This window comes from Lentinula edodes (assembly GCF_021015755.1).
Source record: "Lentinula edodes strain Le(Bin) 0899 ss11 chromosome Unknown C8R40scaffold_55, whole genome shotgun sequence".
Lineage (NCBI taxonomy): Eukaryota > Fungi > Basidiomycota > Agaricomycetes > Agaricales > Omphalotaceae > Lentinula > Lentinula edodes.
Window position 1 is genome coordinate 200,847 of NW_025764361.1, and position 19,704 is coordinate 220,550.

At 45.8% G+C, this 19,704-nt stretch overlaps 7 protein-coding genes across 7 annotated transcripts; 5 read left to right on the top strand and 2 right to left on the bottom strand.

Moving 5' to 3' along the window:
- Positions 1-1,023: 1,023 nt before the first annotated feature.
- C8R40DRAFT_1059549 (uncharacterized protein) lies at positions 1,024-2,426 on the bottom strand (the record flags this gene model as incomplete). The annotated part of the gene is made up of 3 exons (XM_046225272.1): positions 1,024-1,906; positions 1,956-2,251; positions 2,301-2,426. The coding sequence occupies 3 exons, from the start codon at positions 2,424-2,426 to the stop codon at positions 1,024-1,026; spliced, it is 1,305 nt and encodes a 434-aa protein (XP_046080509.1).
- A 2,740-nt stretch (positions 2,427-5,166) lies between these two features.
- Positions 5,167-6,449, top strand: C8R40DRAFT_1130928 (uncharacterized protein). Its single transcript, XM_046229192.1, has 2 exons — positions 5,167-5,643; positions 5,698-6,449. Exons 1-2 carry the CDS (start codon positions 5,617-5,619, stop codon positions 5,953-5,955), a joined length of 285 nt encoding a protein of 94 aa, XP_046080510.1. The 5' UTR covers positions 5,167-5,616; the 3' UTR covers positions 5,956-6,449.
- An 855-nt stretch (positions 6,450-7,304) lies between these two features.
- C8R40DRAFT_743352 (guanine nucleotide binding protein, alpha subunit) lies at positions 7,305-10,151 on the top strand. The gene is made up of 15 exons (XM_046236074.1): positions 7,305-7,728; positions 7,778-7,792; positions 7,842-7,888; positions 7,944-8,408; positions 8,468-8,559; positions 8,625-8,677; positions 8,746-8,777; positions 8,838-8,871; positions 8,926-8,985; positions 9,102-9,208; positions 9,274-9,454; positions 9,517-9,534; positions 9,634-9,698; positions 9,762-9,795; positions 9,881-10,151. Exons 1-15 carry the CDS (start codon positions 7,512-7,514, stop codon positions 9,931-9,933), a joined length of 1,473 nt encoding a protein of 490 aa, XP_046080511.1. The 5' UTR covers positions 7,305-7,511; the 3' UTR covers positions 9,934-10,151.
- A 1,370-nt stretch (positions 10,152-11,521) lies between these two features.
- C8R40DRAFT_1163590 (class II aldolase/adducin N-terminal) lies at positions 11,522-12,421 on the top strand (the record flags this gene model as incomplete). The annotated part of the gene is made up of 3 exons (XM_046230384.1): positions 11,522-11,892; positions 11,948-12,183; positions 12,237-12,421. The coding sequence occupies 3 exons, from the start codon at positions 11,522-11,524 to the stop codon at positions 12,419-12,421; spliced, it is 792 nt and encodes a 263-aa protein (XP_046080512.1).
- Positions 12,422-13,013: 592 nt separating this feature from the next.
- On the top strand, positions 13,014-13,901 carry C8R40DRAFT_743463 (Ribonuclease/ribotoxin). The gene is made up of 3 exons (XM_046236075.1): positions 13,014-13,293; positions 13,347-13,628; positions 13,686-13,901. Exons 1-3 carry the CDS (start codon positions 13,161-13,163, stop codon positions 13,769-13,771), a joined length of 501 nt encoding a protein of 166 aa, XP_046080513.1. The 5' UTR covers positions 13,014-13,160; the 3' UTR covers positions 13,772-13,901.
- Positions 13,902-14,239: 338 nt separating this feature from the next.
- Positions 14,240-16,732, top strand: C8R40DRAFT_1176750 (uncharacterized protein; the record flags this gene model as incomplete). Its single annotated transcript, XM_046232563.1, has 2 exons — positions 14,240-14,299; positions 14,420-16,732. 2 exons carry the CDS (start codon positions 14,240-14,242, stop codon positions 16,730-16,732), a joined length of 2,373 nt encoding a protein of 790 aa, XP_046080514.1.
- Positions 16,733-17,118: 386 nt separating this feature from the next.
- C8R40DRAFT_1176751 (DEAD-domain-containing protein) lies at positions 17,119-18,726 on the bottom strand (the record flags this gene model as incomplete). Its single annotated transcript, XM_046232564.1, has 6 exons — positions 17,119-17,518; positions 17,587-17,650; positions 17,703-17,779; positions 17,831-17,971; positions 18,020-18,198; positions 18,256-18,726. The coding sequence occupies 6 exons, from the start codon at positions 18,724-18,726 to the stop codon at positions 17,119-17,121; spliced, it is 1,332 nt and encodes a 443-aa protein (XP_046080515.1).
- Between the last annotated feature and the right edge of the window lie 978 nt (positions 18,727-19,704).

The following is a 19,704-nucleotide window of genomic DNA, read 5'->3' on the forward strand; positions in this document are numbered from 1 at the left end:
GCTTTCCAGTGGAAATGGTGTTTGATGGCGTTATGTATGACTTTTTCGCGCGGCTTCCGCTTTACACTGTCTTTTAGTGGCCTTCAAAGGGAGAGTGATTCCCGGGAAATTCGTTGCAACCCTGTTTTGCGTGATAGGGAGACTAGGACTTCGGCATCCTCCCACAAATTTCATTCGCATCCTCGGAGCTCTAACTTGGCTGGGGAAGGCTGGCCGCTGACTAGAACCACCGTGACAATCTTATTTTGGGTGAGTCTGCCTACCGGACTCATCAGGTGCTGGCTTGAATAAAGCTGTGGTTCGTATCCTATACAGGCTATAGGAAAAAACACTCGATATCGTGCCCCCCTTCCACCAGCGGAGCCCGAGCGAAACACAGGTTATAAAGCTGAAACCCTGCCAAAATTAGCTCTCAGAGAACTCAGACTTGACTCAGGCTCAGACGGGTACAAAGTAAGCAATATTATTGTCTTCTTACTATATAGAACGATCCATTGACCTTCCGAGGATGGTCGGTCACAGCATTGTGGCGAGGCGATAGCTCGTACAGCGAAGTGTAGCTAGTGCTACCAACATGATGAACGCACGCGGTGAATCCCAGAAGCCGTCGTCTGTACCAGGTTTTCGGTCGAATTGATACATCAAGCATCATTCAGTAGCTATCGTGTATTCACTCAGCAACAGCACCAGGGGCTCAAGACAATTTAAAATTCGAGAACGCTCTTAGCTAGAAACCATCTCCGCCATTTCCTGTAAGTACGGAGTCTGAGAACGACGGAAGGAGGGTTTAGTGTTTAGACCTGAGCGTCATCAATCCAACTTATGTATATTTGCCAACTCTAGAAGTACACCACTATACACATCATCTAATAAGGTTACCAAGTAAATTATTATGCAAGTGAGAATGCCAAAACTATGCCCATGGAAAAAACAGGTATCACCGTGTTTGCAGGAGAACATGAAGAACATGAATATGCCGATAAAAATGAATGGGGTAATATTATATCAGGATACGATGAAGTTTTAGAGCGTCATGGATCTGACTCGTCCATCACCAGGGGCAGGCAATCTAGTCATGACAAGGCCAGAAGATCGAGCAAGACGTGAAGCTGCCGAAGGAGGAATCGTTCTACTGAATCGAGAAGCAAGGCGGAGATCGCGGCACAGCTCCTTCAAGCGTTGCTCTGCCTCCTTGCATTCTGCGACCTCGTCGGGACCCAGTGGACTAAGGGCATCGTTAGAAGTGACAGAAACGTCAATTCTTGCAAGTTTTTCGTAAAACCCCACGCCGCGTTCCACGCGTCGATTGAGGAATTCCTCAAGCGCTACACAGACATCCACCACGTCATCCTCGTAACATTGCATAGAAAGATTCTCAATCGGCGACCCAGCAAGGTTGGTGATGGTGTCAACAACGCTGTCAACAGGAAAAAAGGGGGATATATGTAGTTTCCGAAGACGTTGGAGAGGAGTGACTGAAGGTTTGGCGAAGACAATATCGGAAACGGTAGTTGTCAATGAAAATTCATCGACAGTCTTGCCAACAGCGCCCATAATACGCTGAATGCATATGCTATTGAAATCCTCGTTCTCGTGAAAACAACTGCCGAGGTCAACGACTTGTAATTTGCATTTGACAGGGACTGTAGCCCATCGGCGATCGCCCAGATGAGTGTCTCTAATGACAAGTTCTCGGAGAGTGGGCAATTGGAGGAGCGAAGGGAGATACAAATCCGCGCCCAAACGAGGATGATCAGGAATGTTATCATCTCCAGAAACCAAAGGGATATATGGAGGGACGCCATGGAGCTCGGGTGCATGCATAAGAGAGCGCGATACCCGATCTAAGGATAATCGTTTGAGATTTGGAACAGAAGCAGCAATAGCGACGACAAGACGTTCGCTCCTACGGATCGTTAACTAATTTGTTCCAAAAGCGAAAACACACAACATACAAAGGCTTGAGGTCTTCTGGACCACTGTTGTGAATGGAAAGACGTTCCAGCTTGCTAAGATGTCCAAAGCAGGAGATGATACTATGATGGAGTGATCCTCCTGTGCGCAGGACGAGTTCCTCAAGGCAAGGACTAGCTGCCAGGATTGAGATTACAACCTCTGTGATAGAGCGAGGATCTGAACTACGGGCATTGCTTTCCGTGCAGAGATCAAGATAATGTACATATCGGCAGTAGCTGCGAGGTACGTTGTCCACAAAGCTTTGCAAAGCTTGCAGGTTGTTCAACTTGACATTCTAGACGGGCTGTGAGATGGAAGCAGTGTTCAATAGATAATATACATACCTTGAATGAAGATGGCAAACACGCAGTATATGTATCGCGGTCCACTTGTGAAAGACTTTTGACATCGTCCGAATCAAGAACCTCGACGACAGCCAATTTCATCTCTGTAGGAAGTGAAGACCACATTTTGTTGACGGAGTGCGATGAACGGTAATGATAAAAAGAGTCGCTTGGAAAGGACGGGAGGGAACTGGGGAAATCGAAGAATTCATCCGAGTATTTGAAGAAGAGGATCAAATTTTATCCGTGCTGAGCGTCCGTTCGTAACGGCACGTGGGAAAAATGTGAATCTCATTGTTGAACTGATGAAAACTTGATTACTTCAACCTGATCTGTCACTGTCATAATCCAGTGCGACATTCAGAATGTGCACTGGCTTTTGGTCTTTGTAGACTGACTGTTACTACATCGGGCTCATTTCTGTGAAATTAGATGTTCTCTTGTGCTCTCAATTCGCTCTACAAAGTACCCCAGACCTCAACAAATCTACTTCACGGACTTGCCTTTCGGTGTAGGACGCTCAGCGCCGACGTTCAGCCGCTTCAGCCCTGTTCAACTCCACTTTTGCCATATTTACACGGTTATAACCCATAGGATGCTGTTGATATTAACAAGGTATCCACTTCATCACTTTGTCAGGCTGGCTTTCCGAGGATGGCGGAATGCCTGATTCTTTCGAGTTTGAGCTGCTGCGAATCCTCAGAGGTTCATTCCTTTACTCCTTTACTCGAAATGGCCGTACAAAATTGTGTCACGACTAGCACATTTACTTCTCATTCTCGTGTACTTCCAACAGGCGTCGATCTCAATTCTTCTCATAGGCTTTGGGCCCAAAGATTTCACACTCAGCTGCGTCCTTCTTTGCCACACATCTACTGGCATGGACTGAGCTTTCTGGCGCATCCTATGTAGTTAAGACGAGATCTGTGACTGTTTATAGTGCAGCGCGCAGAGAGGGCGAAAGACTGCCTGACACCTATCAAAAATGAACCCAAATCGAGATTCCGACGCCATACACGAGGCTCACGGACTATTTCCAATGCAATGTTTCAAAATAGTTCATGCATCCGCCCTTCAAACAAAATAGCTTTGCGACTTTCAAATTTCCGTGCGAACCGCATGTTATAAGCAATGAATTCTTCAAGCGAAACTCGGAAAACATTCAGGAGATGCAACTCCTATTAGAATGCAAAGCTCGGATTTTCTGTCGTCAAATCCTGTACAAGTTGAAGCTCAATCTAGTGTCAGGAAATGGCTAGCCTACAGCGAGACGACCGTGACCTCGGGCTTGTTCGGTCAGCCATTGGATTACTGTCCGCTGACCAGCCTGCACACGTATGGTAAGGCAGAGCAAGGCTTGTGAAACCCCCTTCTTCAACTGTACGCCACGCTTCTGAGGAGATGAGTTAGTACGCCAGCTTCCCTTAGTCTCCCCTGGACAGATCAGGCTCGGATTTAGTAAGTGCAACTCTTATTCTTGAACTCGCTTCCATTGTGCGATGCATACTTGCGAGGTCGATTTCACGTCACCGTCCAAAGCATTGAACCCAGTATTTTGCCTGGCGAATTTAGTACAAAAGCGCAAAACGTACTATCGACCACCCAGCAGTGTACCAGTCATGCGGATCAACCCTTTAGCTCGAGAATAATCATTGCACCCATCCGAATCGAAGAGTAGAATTTTACTTCTTGGTCTTGGACGGTGACACAGATGTAGTACACGGAGATGCCTTGAAAGGTATACCGGTTGCTCCATTCCTGCTGCATGGAATAGAAAACTAACCCTTTTCCCCAAAGGACGCTTGATTACGAGTCCCGAACCGCGCGCCGCGCGAACAAGTATTTTCAAGTTGTTCCCCAAGCCGCTTAATTAGAAATTCAGAAATACCCTCAGCACCGCTTCAACTAATTCATACACCCTCCCGGATGTCAATACATGTGTTTATCGGAAATTCATGCGCCCTCGTTTAGTGCAATGAGTAGTGGACTGTAGTTCAGTACAAGGCGACAGATAGGCGCAGTTTGGAACCGCCACAAGTGCTTTCGAGTGACCCCGGCTCCGGTACTACTCGGAAGTTCAAGGCAGTAGGTGCGAGTATCGATCGGAGCGGATGGCAAAAAAAAGGATCAAACATGGCTATCTGGATAATCTCCCAAGACCATAGAGGTGAGTATTAACTCGTACTTCCGGTTCGCACAATTTCATGATATAGAATCAGGTTTTATGAATTAAACACTACTAAACTGTTATCATACTGAGCTACTGACTCAACTTACTCACATGTTTGACCTCATCAAGCCGGAAGCTCGAAGGCGAGCGCAGATAGTGTCTGGGTTGCAGAGTCAAGTATATGTCGTTGTAGAGGCGGCAAGCATAAGTCGGGACATCCCAACGCCACGCCAGACCCTGTGCTGCAAGTTTATGAAAAACGAGACAAAATCCAGTCATTGTGACTGGCACAAATCCCAGCAACGACTATTTGAGCTTTCGTTTCAACTCAGGCTGTCACAATAATTCCAAAATGGTTGCGTCGTGGAGATCGATTTTCCGTGAACTTCGAGGACAAACATCCCAATCAAGCTTAATCGAAATCACGATGTGTTGTTGCGCAAGTGAAAGACAATATATTTAAAGGTTCTTTCCGAGCCTACAGGACACACACATCCAACGCAGATTGTCAAGTTGTTTTGGACCACAGAATAGTCCTGATGTTGTCACGGTTCATGTCCATTATTGATCTACGGAACACTAGGCTATGGCCTGGTGCGTCTTCGACGCAGCCAGTGGCACTGCCAGCCCGAGTCCGAACAGATAATCGTCTTCCTATGCCACAAAGTATTGGTAAGTACCAGCGTCAAGTTGCCGCTTGATTGCCGTTTGAGCGACAACAAATCCGGTAAGCACGCTCCGAGTCGGCATGATGCCGCGCCTTTTCGTAGAGCTTTGCCGCTTGTTTGCCGTTTTAGCGACCTACCAAAACTACTAAAAAGTAAAGCGGCAAGCTTAAGGACTAGTAAGTACTAAGGAGTCCTAAGGCCTAGGTGATCACTTTCGAGCGATTGCACTCGCTGTCGAAAGGTCCATATACGGAGTCGCTTTACAAGAACAAACATATGATTCAAGATGTGATTGCGGGGAGTAGGACGTTAAGATCTAAAGACTCTATCAAGGCTCTTGCTACGCACTGGAATGCAAACATCCGAGACAAGTAACTGACTGCATCGTACGTGCAGCCGATGTAGGCCGATGCATATGATCTTGCATGATACAGATCTTCATTCTTGAGGCATTGGACTCGGAGCAGGTTGGAGCTTTATGAATTGTCGATTGATCCTTTTGCTTGTGAGTTTGACCTCCCTTCCTTGCATTTCATTTATTTACTTAGGCACTCCGAAGACCGGAATTTCTACGAGTCCTCGGCTGGCACTTTCGAGTAATTTCCTTCAACGTGCTCTCTCAATTAGGCGAGCTCAAGTCAAACTCAGAGTTTCAGAGCTATCGTTGCTCTCGGCAGTAAATTTGAAACTCCCTGGGGTTTTCTTCCTTGGATTCTCATATTTTCTTGCCGACCGCCATGTCTATTCTGGAATAGAATCACCAACCAGCCCTCAACTGGACATTGCCGCATTTGTTGTAGTCGATTCGAGCTCTTAAAAATGACTCCCTTCGGACCTGACATCTACCTACTTTGTAGACGTCAATAATATCTGTCACTGTTACTCCCTCCCTGCCAACCATTCTCTGGCAATTTTTTCGTCAGCCTCTGAAATTATCGTCTCCTCTCATCGCCTTACACCGCGCCCTTTGTCGTACTAAAATACGCAAAGAAGGTTTACCACCACTGAGATCTGACTATGCTTTAATCACACGCTGACAGGCGTTCTGTATTTATCCTGACTGTAACGGTCATCATTATACTGCACGTCGACGTTGTCTTACCGACAACAAGCAATGTAGTAGAGGTGGGTTTCACGAGCCAATGATACAGAATTGAACACATTGGGATGCACCATAGGTAAGATGTTGAGGGGAGTAGAAGGCACCTTCGGTACATGGTGGGTGTACTGACGCCAGTTACGGTACCGGGCGCACGTCATGATAATGGAATCAATCTTTAATCAAAGAGGTGTCGACGATGTCGATATAGTATTCACAAGACTAATATTGAATCAACTGCTCTGTCTCATGCAGTCATGGTTCTCGCTTTATCCTCAAAGCGCTTGGGTAGTCATCAGCATAAGTTACATGTGAAGCGGCAGATATCTTGTTAAAAATGATGTTCTGTGAGGATTTTAACTGCTTTAAATAGATGATCGTTAATCAGGCTCCACTGCGTGGAATGCGCCTTGCTCGAGTCTTGGCTAGCTTGGCTGATCAGTCAATTATTACTATTTATTCAGGTGAAATCTTAATCATAGTGTGATACACAGCTAACCAAGTATGTAGTGCTACACCTGCTACCCTTAACCTCATGAGCTACTTAGGTAGGGTAAGGCTCAAGTGAGTACATAACAACATGCTCGAGTCACTACGAACTCCGTTCCTCGCTCATGTCGCCAAATTGCATTGGCTGAATGGGACTGGGAGGCGATTATTTATTTCGATTTGGCAAGAAGCATAGAACCAAACATGGCCAAAATGTGCCTGCTCAAAACAGTGTGAATCACCGGTGCAGTCTGGTGCAGTAGACCTTGCAAGCAAGGATTCGTGGCAAACAACAAGCATAACCTGCAGCAGCTTTCAAACATTCATGTGTCGTATCAATGTGATCCGTTGCACAAGTACTCTGGTCATCCTACGGGCGCTTACTAGGTCTCAAATAGATTGTCCTTACTATTTACAGGCGCTAAATTTGGCAGAAAAGAAATACTCTGTGAATGTCAAATAGAATAGAACAGTGGGGGGCAGAAAGGAACACAGGCACTAAAAATCTCACCATTCGAAGCGCTTTGGTGAAAAGCAGTGCGAAAATAGAAATGGTCGGTTCTGGCCAGCCGTCCCACGGAAATAAAGGCTTATGAGGGAGAAAGTTGACATGAACGTGGTGTCGGATAGTTTGTTGATGATATCAATACAACTTTGACCTGCTGTCTTTTGACTTTGTACAAATGGAAATACACTATTGATTTGTCCATGAGTTTTATCTTGAACGTCGTTATGGACTGATTGCTCGATTCTCTTCCTTTTTACCCCGTATTGCACCCTCCGCAATGCCCTCCAGAGTTTACGGACCGACGGATCCTGACTCCTGGGACCCTTTGACTAACGCTATTTCTCCTCCCTCAGACGAATCCGCACAAGAAAGGGAGATCCGGATAAAGCATGAATTGGAAGCAAAGCAAAAGTCGGATGCCATAGATGAAGACTTGAATCGTCAGCGGGCTGCAGAGAAGAAGGGACCCAAACCTGTTCGCGTGTTGCTGCTCGGTATGTTTCCCTTTCCTCTGTTCAAAACTTGGATCCTGACCCTTCTTAGGCCAAAGTGAATCAGGTTAGTGTCTTGAGAACTCAGCCCAGGATTTGACCAACATCTGGTGAAGGAAAATCTACTTTCCTGAAGTTCTTCAAGTTAATGCACGATCCTAAGGTAGGCCGAGATACTTCTGCCTGTCATTACCGCTTCATTTCCTTCACACATACAGGCATTCTCGGCCGAACGAGCATCATGGCGAGCAGTCATTCAACTTAACGTCGTCAGGTCTATACATGTCATACTCGATGCAATGACCCATCCCTCCCAACCTCGCCACGACCCTCGGAAGCAAATAACTTCGTCTACTTCTAGTTCCCCTCTCAGCGGAGAAATCCCGCTCCCTGAAGATACTTCCGATGTTGAACCGGAACTTATTCAAATTCGATACCGTCTCTCATCACTTTTACAAGTCGAAGATTTCCTCACTCGACAACTTACACCGAAGGACTACAGCGAGGTGGGCACGACGCAGCTAGCGCCGATGAACCACATCAAGCACGTAGCAACGGAGTTAGCAATAAACTCCAGCGTTCCTTGGAAGCAGAGGTTTGATAGGCTAGTAGGAAAAGGAGACACCGAGCGTATGATCATTGATTGGGATGATCCGAACGATCCAGGAAAAATCCTGCACGCGGTAAGAGAACCACATCTTTCTTCTCTGGCCTCTGTGCCAATCATGTTTCTGTCAATTAGTGCGGGGAAGACATGATTCGGCTTTGGCAGCACCCAAATGTACAACAGATGCTTGAAAAGCAAAACCTCCGACTGGAGGAAATGGCTGGTTTGTAAGTTCGGGGTAACTCTCCGCATCAACATTTCTTGATGATACTCAATTTTTTGCCTCTTCAAGCTTCTTGGACTCTTTATCCGAAATAACTGCCGAGCGATACCTACCATCAGATGGTAAGCTATGCATTACACAGAACGCCAATCTCTTACATCCTCTTGCATCGTGCAATCGCCGACCATAGAACATATTCTCCGAGCGCGATTAAAAACACTGGTAAGTAATCGTTTGATGTGTTAAGGTTGTTAAGGTTAGCTCATCTGAACTACTGTCCAGGGGGTATCTGAGCATCAAGTGAAAGTGAGCGCAGGTATATATGCTTTCGTCCAATCTCATATGAGAAAACCTCTGACTATTGTTTCAGGTAGCGACATTGGCAGTGACTGGCGAATTTTCGATGTCGGAGGGCATCGGTCTTTAGTGAGTCTTGTCACCAACACCTTCATCGAAGGCTGCCTGACTTAATCTGCAATAGCGAGGCGAGCTCTCTGTGCTTCGTTCTTCCAATTTACTAATACTTGATATGACCTCGAAAAACAGCGGCTTGGGCCCCCTTTTTTGAGAATAATCTTGATGCTATCATATTTCTGGCCCCGATTTCTGCTTTTGACCAGGTGCTGGCGGAAGCACCCAAGGTCAACCGGTTGGTAAGTTGTCGTCAAAGTTCCTCTCCATGTCGTACATGTTACTGATCTTTTGTTATGATACACAGGAAGATTCAGTGTCATTATGGGCGAGTATTGTGGCCAACAAAATCTTACAGCGCACCGACTTGATCTTGTTCTTGAACAAATGCGACCTAATGGCTGCCAAGTTGGCTTCCGGGATCAAGTTGAAAGATTATGTGGTATCATACGGTAACCGACCAAATGATTTTGACAGTACGACAAATTGTAGGCGCAAGCTCTACCTGTTCTTCAGTCAATGCGATGTTCTAATGTCATTCTGTTCTCAGATTTGAGAAAGAAGTTTGGTGAGTCTTGTCATCTACTCCAACTCAATTATGTGAACTAAAATCGGAGATGGTTTCTCTCCGTCCGGATTTTGCCTGACACAAATTCTTCACGTATAGCTGGGATATTGAAAGAGAATTCGCCGCTGCCCAGAACATTCTACTGTCATTATACCTCGGTCACGGTCAGTCCAGTCTTCACACAAGCTGATTGTAATTCAATTCTTATGCTGGTCTGAAATTTCCAGGATACACTGTCAACACAGAAAGTTATTGCAAGCAGTAAGTCTTAGCTGGCAAGCTCTAATTCTACGTTCTTGCTAGGTGTTTGAATTTTGCGCTGACAACTTGCGTATATCATGAACAGTCAAGGACATGCTGATGCGCGACTCGCTGAGACACTCGACTCTTCTTTTGTGAACGCAATGACCCGGAAGTGGGACTTGCGCAGGACTTGCGAAGTCATTTCACCTCCTCGGTGATGTGTCAACTATTCATTCGCCCTCTCTTCTCCATCCTTCTACTCATCTATCTATCCTTAATCTGCATATCGTATGATATTCACTTTCCGAAGTTGCTGTTATCTGCTCTATCTAACCTTCTTGCTTTGACCCTTAATTGTATTAAGTTTTTTGTTGTTTTCTAATTGCATGAGTATTGGTACAGTGATTTATGTTGTAATCAAGTAAAAATGCAGTGTCAGTCTACTGAGCGACTAGGAGCAAGTGCATCGGCTACGTGTTAGAGCTGCTCCTGAGAAGCTGATATTCGTATTTCAATTACTTATCCCTCTTTGATTCAAGAACGGTCTGCAAAATGGAAACAAGAAAGCAATAAACATCTTAGAGAATCCGAATCATCCCTTCCATCGTGGCCGGTGACCTTCAATATCGAAAGAACATAAATACTTACATAGGGTTAAAGGTCTAAAGAAGGGATTGATTGGAACCACAAAATCCTCAATACCTCCAAATACATTTTTTCCTTCGTCCAGAGGCCGGAAAATTTGTGAGACAAGGGAAACTGAATTACTCGGACGACCGGGTGCCATTCTTGAAATAGAGTTTGTATCAGGATGAGGATTTTTTCACCGCTGATAGTGGGCGAGAACGTACCATATATGTTGCTAAATCTATCTTGCATGCAGGATACAGAACCCTTGTGGTTACTCGTACATAGGTTCGGAGTTAGAAGCGCTGATAATTGAGCCCGTCATCTTTACCTTCACAAAATGGAAGTAAGGAAAAATGTTGTATGTAGATGTTAAGGACATGACATTGACAAGACGTGTCCAAATGTTGCATAGATAACAATAATACTTGTTGTAAGGCGGTGGGTATGCAACACTGATGGCGTAGTGCAGCTTCGTCAACTTTGAATGTCCCCGGAATGTCCCAGAACCGGTACGTTCCTTTCCATGAGGTCATCATTGGCTACTGAGTACATTGAACTGTCTGAATCAAAACCACAATCGATAACATTTTATAATGACACACGAGAACAGAAATCCGTACGATTTTACAGAAATTGATGCTCGTTATTGGTTCGTTATGTCTGGGAAGCCCGTATGAGGTTGATGCGTTTCAGGACGGGCAAATCTATGTAAAAGTAAGGGCTTGGGACAGCAAGGGGAGAAGACAAGGCAAGGAAGTTTCCATAGGATTTCGTATATCGTCACAACCACGTTCGCAGGTCATACTCCTGAGTGCCATTGCTTTTTCCATGTTCCTCCTACCATAGTGTATAGAGGTGCCCCAGTTTTCGCAGTGAAGTCTGGAATGAAAACGTGATTTTATTAGCGCCCGCGGCCACTCTCACGACCTCAAGGGCCTCATGATCACATGCACATTTTCAATTTGTCAAATGTCAATCCATGCCTTTACCAACCCCATCTCTGCGAAATGCCTTCCGTACGGTCGTTAGTACAACTCCAAGCAATTTCCCATATACCACAAACATAGCTAGCTCTCCTTTTGCCAGTATCCAGCGTGGAAAGACACGCACCATCATGCCGACATTCTCATCACTTGAATCTGAACGTGTGTATCGAAAAGAGCATCTAGCTTTGATTTTCCGAATTCTACATCGATTTGGATTTGCAGAAGGTGTTGCAGGCCATTGCTCTGTCCGTGACCCAGTTCAGCCAGATACGTTCTGGGTAAATCCGCAGGGAAAGTCCTTTGCCCGTATGCGTCAATCTGATTTGATTCAGTGCCATGTTGAGAATGGAGAGATCGTGAGCGGAGAATTACCTGTGGATGCGTCTGCAACGAGTATTCACTCAGAGATGTATAAAGCTGCTGGTCGGGGTAAGGGTCAGGAGCGTGGAAAGGAAGGCGGAATAGAGAGTTTGGTCCATGTGCATTCGCCATACACCAAGTAAGTTCACATTTCTTTGTCCGATTGACGGATTTATTACCAATAAAACTGATAGAGCATTCTCGGCCCTCAACCGAACCCTCGACATGATATCTCAGGATGCATGCGCCTTCTATAATCAGCAGGCCCTCGTTCCTTTTGCCGGAGGGGTATTCGACAACCAAGAAGGCGCGCGCATCGCGTCCTTCATCGGCCCTCACCATAAAGTTGCTATATTACAAAATCATGGTCTACTGAGTGTAGGCAGACTGTCAATAGATGAAGCCGCTTGGTGGCAAATCAGTTTCGAAAGTACGCCATCATCATACAATACACTCCAAACCAAAATTTATTCAGTCTGTCAGTGTGTGCGAAAGCTCAAATACTTGCGGACTCTGCTTTACGACCAGGCGAAAAATTCGTTTTTGCAAAGGAAAAGAATATTCTAGAAACAAGGGAGGAGATCGGCTCACCAGAAATGGGATGGTTTTGCCTGGCCGCATACGTAGAAGAAGAGGAATGGCATTCAAAGGGGGATCACACCTTGTGAAGAAATATCGGTATGCAAGGTACCAATGGCATCTGACTACCGTCTTGAATACAATGAAGTTTCATGATTGAACTGGGCTTGAATAGGCATAGCGGATACTCTGGGATCCTCATTCAAACTTTTAAAGGTTTGCAACTCAAATTGCTTAAAGTTCAAACTTTCCGATGATCTTTTCTTTCGGACAACCGGTGTTCAGTTACTTTTCCTTCTTATTTTGCATTTTGGCCTAATTAGCTTCCAGTTGCCATACCCTCTTGATACCGCTCGACGACGACAACAAATAATCAACACAAACCCGGGAACAAGCTGCTCTGAAAATAACTTTTCGAACGTTGTTGCCGAAGGATCGTCGTTCACAGGTCACAAGCTGATTATTACGGCGGTCGCGTCATAGTGTACGTATCGTGTACTGTTTGAGAGAAACGAACGAGGTCAAGAAATACCAAAACGAGGTAGAAGTTGGTGGAAAGTGTGGTCCATGACTCGTAAGTCGCCGTTTGTGAGGATGAACGTCTATGAACGTTTGGTTCTCTAGAGAATGGAGTCGAATATTAATAGCGCATGCGGGGTAATGATTGATATAGTAGGTGATAATGGAGATTACAAGCCCCAGACAAGCCCCACGTTGATTGCTTGTGAAATAGTTATAAGGACGCAGGATATCTCGTTATCTTTTTCTTTCAATATTTCCCTCCCCTCCAAGTGAAGTTACATATATCAGCAAATTGTTTAAACAAGTATGTCCTCTACTGGAATAACGATATTTTACGAGCCTAGTGGATGCAACTGCGACGGCACTGCGTATACCGAAGCTGATATCAACGCTGCTGGAGCTAAGGCGCTGCAACTGGCAAGCGAGAAGAAAACTCTGGGTAGACGATAGCATGGCTGAACCAACATCAGGAATGCTAACTTGTTTTTATAGGCGAAGACAAATATCCTCACGTCTACAACGACTATGAAAGATTCAACTTCGTTCATGCAATGAAGCCTTATCTTGAATTTCCTATCGAGCGTAATGCCAAAACGTACAACGGCGGCAGCCCTGGCGCAGACAGGCTTGTGATTGGAAGTATTGCCGAGGATTTCAGTAGCGCTGTGTACTGCGCAGTCATCACTCATGATGGGGAAAAGAAGAATGGGTTTGCGGAATGTGCTGATGATACGCTGAACCCGAGGGGTAAGGGGAAATATGAACCAGGTGCAGGTGAGTGCGGGCAGTCATTCTGCATGGAATATTTTTGTAATGGTCAAATACGTGCAGGAGAGGTCGAAAAGCATCACAAGAAGCATGGTCATCACAGTCATCGCTACGGGGATAGAAAGTTGAGGGAATATATTGAGATTTGAACGAACCAGAACATTCAGAGTGTCCTTGTATATCTTCTTCATTGTACCGTCGATAAGTACTGGAATCACTGAGAGCCAATCAGCAATTATGACTTACATACGCGCCCCGTTTTCGATCAATCATGTGATGAGAAATTTCCGGTTGGCTAGTTTGCCGCCGTTCACCGTCCCGCTCTTTCTCTCTATGCTAATTTTCCCCTCCTCAATCTCTGCGGCGGTACTCGCTTCATTTTGAAGTCGCTTATATCTTCCCATGACACCCCAACGCCTTTGAAGAACTTCTCTGCGGCTTCTAAATCCTCGGTTTGGTCAGTCGTTTTCGAACCTTGGATATTAAAATCCCCGGATACACCAATTGTCACCTCTCCATCAAGTCCAGGTCGAATTTAACGTGTTTTAGGAAAGGATACGACGGAGGAACGGAAGGAATTTATCAACCAAAGTCGTACGTGAAAGCCACCATCAACAATGAATGCCGCCAGTCAGCACGGGCAAACTTATGCAAAGACAAATCTACACATGAATCGAGTAAGTACGTTCATACTTAATATATTGTATTCGATAAAATAAAATCCCTCCTTCTTTATCTTCGATTTTCGTCTCTCGCTCTGATGTGACATCTGACGTTGATTCAACTTCTCTGTCCAGGCCACTGATATTTATAATCCCCTCCCATCACCCGCTTCCTCCGATTTTACCCCACCACTCACCCAATCTACCTCTGGATCCAACAATTCGCGCTCAAATTTTGGTTCAATATGTCAGTCGCCGCCTCAGCCTTCTACTCCTCCTTCGCGATATACCCACGCACACCCGAATAACCAAACTGCAGCAACTCATCGCCCGAGGATACGTTACCCTGTTGACCTCGCCCGTGCAGGAGATGGTCGAACGCCATTGCATCGTCGTGGCACGTCCCAAAAGTACGAACCTTTTGAGGATTTGTTGAGGGAGGCAGGGTACAAGGAAACTCGAATTTTCACCCCCGAGACGGAGCGCACAGTGTCCGGCGCAGACGATGGAGACGGTAGCTCAGGGGGTAAAAACAAAATCGCCGGCGTGGTCGAATTTCTATCCGGATTTATTCCAGGATCTAGGACATCTAGTTTGAGAGATGATTCAAACGAGGCGAGGAAGAAGCATTATTCGCCGCCAACTTCACCTTCACCTATGTTTACTCGAAGACAGAATCAGCGAGCAGACCCAGAGCTGGGAAGGGAGCATCAAAAGCGACCTATAGATAACGACGCTACGCCCAGAGCTACACGCACTCGCACTAGTAGATCGGTGCAATCGTTGCAGAACACTACTCCCTCACCTGCCATTCGTTACACACACAATAATCACTCTTACACTTCCATAGGACAGTCGAGCTCATCGAAACCGATGCCTCCTTCCCGGGCAACGGCATATCTTAGACACATTGCGTCTGTCCCGGATATGCCAGGTGCAGATCTTCAACGATCGCACTCGAATCCTACTCGAAGACGGAGATCAAATCGAAGAAACGGTACCAATGACTCACGACATACCGATGATGGTGAGGACGACGACTTCGATTCGGTTTACGAGGGTCGCACGAGAGGAAACGGAGAAGGGGAAGAGGATCCGAATGTACCACCGTTACCGAAGGGCTGGTTGGAAACCGTGGCTAGAGCAGTGCTTTTTGGCCCTGGCGCTTCTTTAGCTTCGCGCGCCACTTTTGGACCCTCAGAAACAGGTTCTCGAGCTGTTAGTCAACCCTATACAAATAGCCAGCCATCGTCGTCGTATGTAAGAGACGTATCTCCTGCGTTAAGGCAACTACGACAAACAAGGAGCGTCATTTCTCGAACCGGATCCCTTGCAGATGCAACGACTACACATATTCGTCATCCTCACCAGCATCACAACCTCATTCGTACTCAGAGCGCTCGCAGTGCCCTTTCGTCACGAAGCGGGCTATCGGATCGCACGAATAGAACTCACGGTTACTGGGCGACAATGATGCCTTCTCCACTTAGCAATATCAAGTCTGCAAGTGCTGATGTTTACGGTGCGAACAGGCCTAGACCTACACTCATGACCCGTCTTCATAGCTCCTCACGCTCGAATGCAAGTGAAGGAGAAATTCGAAGAGCGAGAGTGGTGTGTCGGAGCGCACCCGCGAGTCGAGCAACAAGTCCGAATCCGAATTATCTCAACCCATCTTCTACTACACGTCAAGTACAAAGAAAGCAGAGCACTCAAGGTCGGAACAAGGGAAACAGGTCGCCAAAAAAATGGCGCTCAGGCAAAGTTGCGGATGAGCCGCCTAGTTTGACGCGTACGATGGTCGAACTAGAGGGCGACGGTGCAGGCCATATGGATTCATGGTTATACTCTTTACCTCATACTCACGAACATCAACAAGGCCCAAATTATAGCTCTAATCTGAGATCGGAACCTTCCTCAGAAAGCAGATATCTCAGCGGATGGGGGTGGGACTCTGCTCAGTCATCGGCTTTACCAACCTCACAGCCAGACTATGACAGCGATGGAATTGGCCATTTCCAAAATCCACCTTTCTCGTTATCCATCTCTGTTACTAATATTAGTGATGAAGCAGACCAGCCAGTCTCAGAAGGAGAGGAATCTTCGGAAAATGAAGTCGACTTGGCGAAGATGCTTCGACCTAAACCTCAACGTCAAGAATCCAGTAATTCGACAAAGTCGGTGTCCTCTCTCCGCTCGATTCGAAGTCTTCGAAAATTTCTGGTTCCTGGAGTCGAAAACCATCATATTCCGCCGTTACCTTCGAGCAATGGTGGTGGCTCTGCCATTGACATAACTCCTCCCACTTCCGCTACTGGAAGATGGTTTCTGGACAGCGAGGGCTCGTATGCAGATGGCAATGACCGATATGGGACGAAAAGCACCAGGGGGAAGAGGGGAAGCTTGCCCAGTGGGTGGACCGGACATGACATGGAACATGCGGCTTGATTTCCATTCTGATTTCCATGAATTTCCTCATGCCTCCCATCTTCATTTGACCATTCCATTAGAACATCTACTTGTGCATATTTTCACTACATTAGCATCGCTTGGTTCTAACAATAATTATAGTACAGATATTGAAATCCCGGGAAATACATCAGTAATACCAAATCCCAAGAACGGAATGATGTCGTCGCCTGGAGAGATTCCCCCAAACGAATGTTTCTGTTGGAAGCTATTCCTGATTTCCTGCCCCACTGTTGCTTGTTGATTAGATTTTGACAATACGTAGTGAAGCCGTACAAGCTTGTTGATAGGATTATTATCTGCTGTAGCACGGATGAGAAACTCGAGTCAGTCTATGTAGATTGGCTGTTGACTTACTACACATCTTATACTTTTCGTTTCTTCTTCTTCATGGCGAACCTATTCACTTCGTCAAGGTCCTCCTCTCCATCTCTATCACCACTTGACAACGGCTTTCGCCTCTTGCGAGCATCGCCCTTGGTTCTCTTATCTTCCCTGAGCTGATTCGCAGCAACTCGCCCCGCCTCATCCACTCGTTCTCGAAGAAGATGAGCTTCCTCAGGATCGTGAGGGTACAAGTCCAACTTCTTATCGAGAACTTTCTCCAAGCGCTGGACAAACTCAATATCGTACTGCGAAGCCATTAATATCGACTTCCCAGAACGACCTGCACGAGCAGTACGTCCTACACGATGGATGTAATCCTTGGAATGAGTTGGGCAGTCATAGTTAATTACAACATCGACTGAAGGAATGTCAAGACCGCTAAAGACAAATATCATTAGACAATCAGAGCAGAGTTCAGGTCTCGAGTGATATTTTAGTCTGCTCACCGACTGGCTATGTCGGTCGCTATGAGGATATTAGAACCTTCGCTTTTGAATTGATTGAGCGCACCTATAAGAAACCTATATGAGCGACGAGCGCAGCGCCCCAAAGAAGAACATACCCAACCGTTGACTTTGGGACATATCGCCATGCAGAGGTACGGAACGGAAGCCAAGAATGCGTGATATTACCGCAAGTCTGAGCACCAATAATTTAGTCACTATGGTAAGACACACCAGTTTGCTTCACCTTTGACAGTGTTCCTTGGTTCGAACAAAAATGATGATGGAATTTTGAGCCATAGAGTTGAGCAAAGACACCAATGTCGCCTCCTTCTTGACCAATGGGCAAAGAAGGTAGTATTGCAGGAGGGAGTCAACTGTTTCATATCTAGTTCAGGTTCAGCATCACCTGCAAGATAATGGCATCCATACTGACTTTGTAGAGACTTGCACTTTAACAGGATTTCGAAGGTTCGCTCGTTGTAATTTTGCCACCTTGTCTGTGAGCGTGGCGGAAAATAGATAGGTGGTACGGTCCGTTGGAATGACCTTTAATATTTCGTCTACCGAGACACCAAAATCAGAATCCAAAAGTCGGTCAGCTTCATCAAGAATCTTGCATAGGAGAATAATTTAGTCTTGTTCTTGTAATGAAAAAGTATAATAACATACCAGAAATTTTATGTTTCTTAGATTGAATCCTTTCGTGACCTTCAAATGGTCAAGTAACCGACCTGGAGTAGCAACTACAATATGTGGCTTTCTGGCCAGCATGACCGCTTGTTTTACCCTGTCCTCGTCTCCCCCCACTATCACAGCAGTCCGAGCTCCCATCGCTGACCCAAGTGCGTCGATTTGAGATGCAATCTGATATGCCAGCTCCCTCGTGGGAGCCAGCACACAGGCAAACATGCCTTGAGGATTGTCCCATAGATGGTTTAAAACTGGGAGTACAAAGGCAGCTGTTTTTCCTGAACCAGTCGGGGCAATCCCAATAATATCTCGGCCTTCAATTCCTGGAGGAATGCATTCGATTTGGATCGGCGTTGGTTTCGTGAAATTCAATTGTTCTAATGTTTTCAATAAAGGTTCTGATAGCCCAAGTTCTGAGAACGTTGAAACTTGGTGCTGTTGGTTTATCATGGCGCAGCGCTAAAGGTACTTTCCGTCACAGGCGTGAGACAAATCGACTTCGCGCCTAAATGGAGGTATCGTCGTCGGTAGCGCAAAAGCAGCTAAGGATAGGATAGGATAGTTAAATTATACTGGCTAGGTCCGATTCCCGAACAACCAGTTTACCGTACTGTACAATCACTACTTAAGATTACAGTAACGGAACACACATTTCTAATGCGGGGGGGCGATTATGCCACTCTCACACTTGATGAGGAAAAAGCAAGAAAAAAACCTCGTGAAACGTGCACGGTCTTCCCCGTCTCGACAATGCATGTGAGCAGCTCCTGCATTAAGCTGGAACAAACATTTCAGTGTTATATACCACTTCTAAAACATCATATGTTAGCTTTGCAAACAATTCAGTGATCCTTGTCTCAGCCAATAATATGCGAAATAGCATCCATGCATTGGAATAGGATTTTGCATACTGTGGAAGTTCTGAGATGACTTTTTGCATGAAAGAATCCCTCAGTTTGATCAATTCAGTGCTTCCTTTACATTCAAATAACACATGGGCAGGATCCTCAACAGAGCATTTACAGATGCGGCAAATTCGGTGCTCTCTGATGATTCGAGGTCTGTTCCGTTCATTCCATCGCAGACGTTCTACTGCAAGTTGGTGATTGCCTGTCACCATGTGGATCAAAGCTTTCCGATGTTTGCCTGTCGGGACCGTCAAATAATGTCTAAAAGCGAGAGCTTTGAAAACCATCTTTTTATTTTTTCGGTCATACTCTTTCCGATCTTTCAGAGTATCAGCTGTTCTGGGACATGTCATTAATGCATTTTGTAGAGTCCTCTCCATGGAGTCCTGAATGTGTTCTATTAAACCATTTAGGTGTGCTGCAGTGATATCCTCAAACTCTGGAATATTCCATGTGACTGGAATTGGTAGGCTCTCAAGTACTCTGCATGCCTCCAAAATGATGGATGTATGTCCTTTTT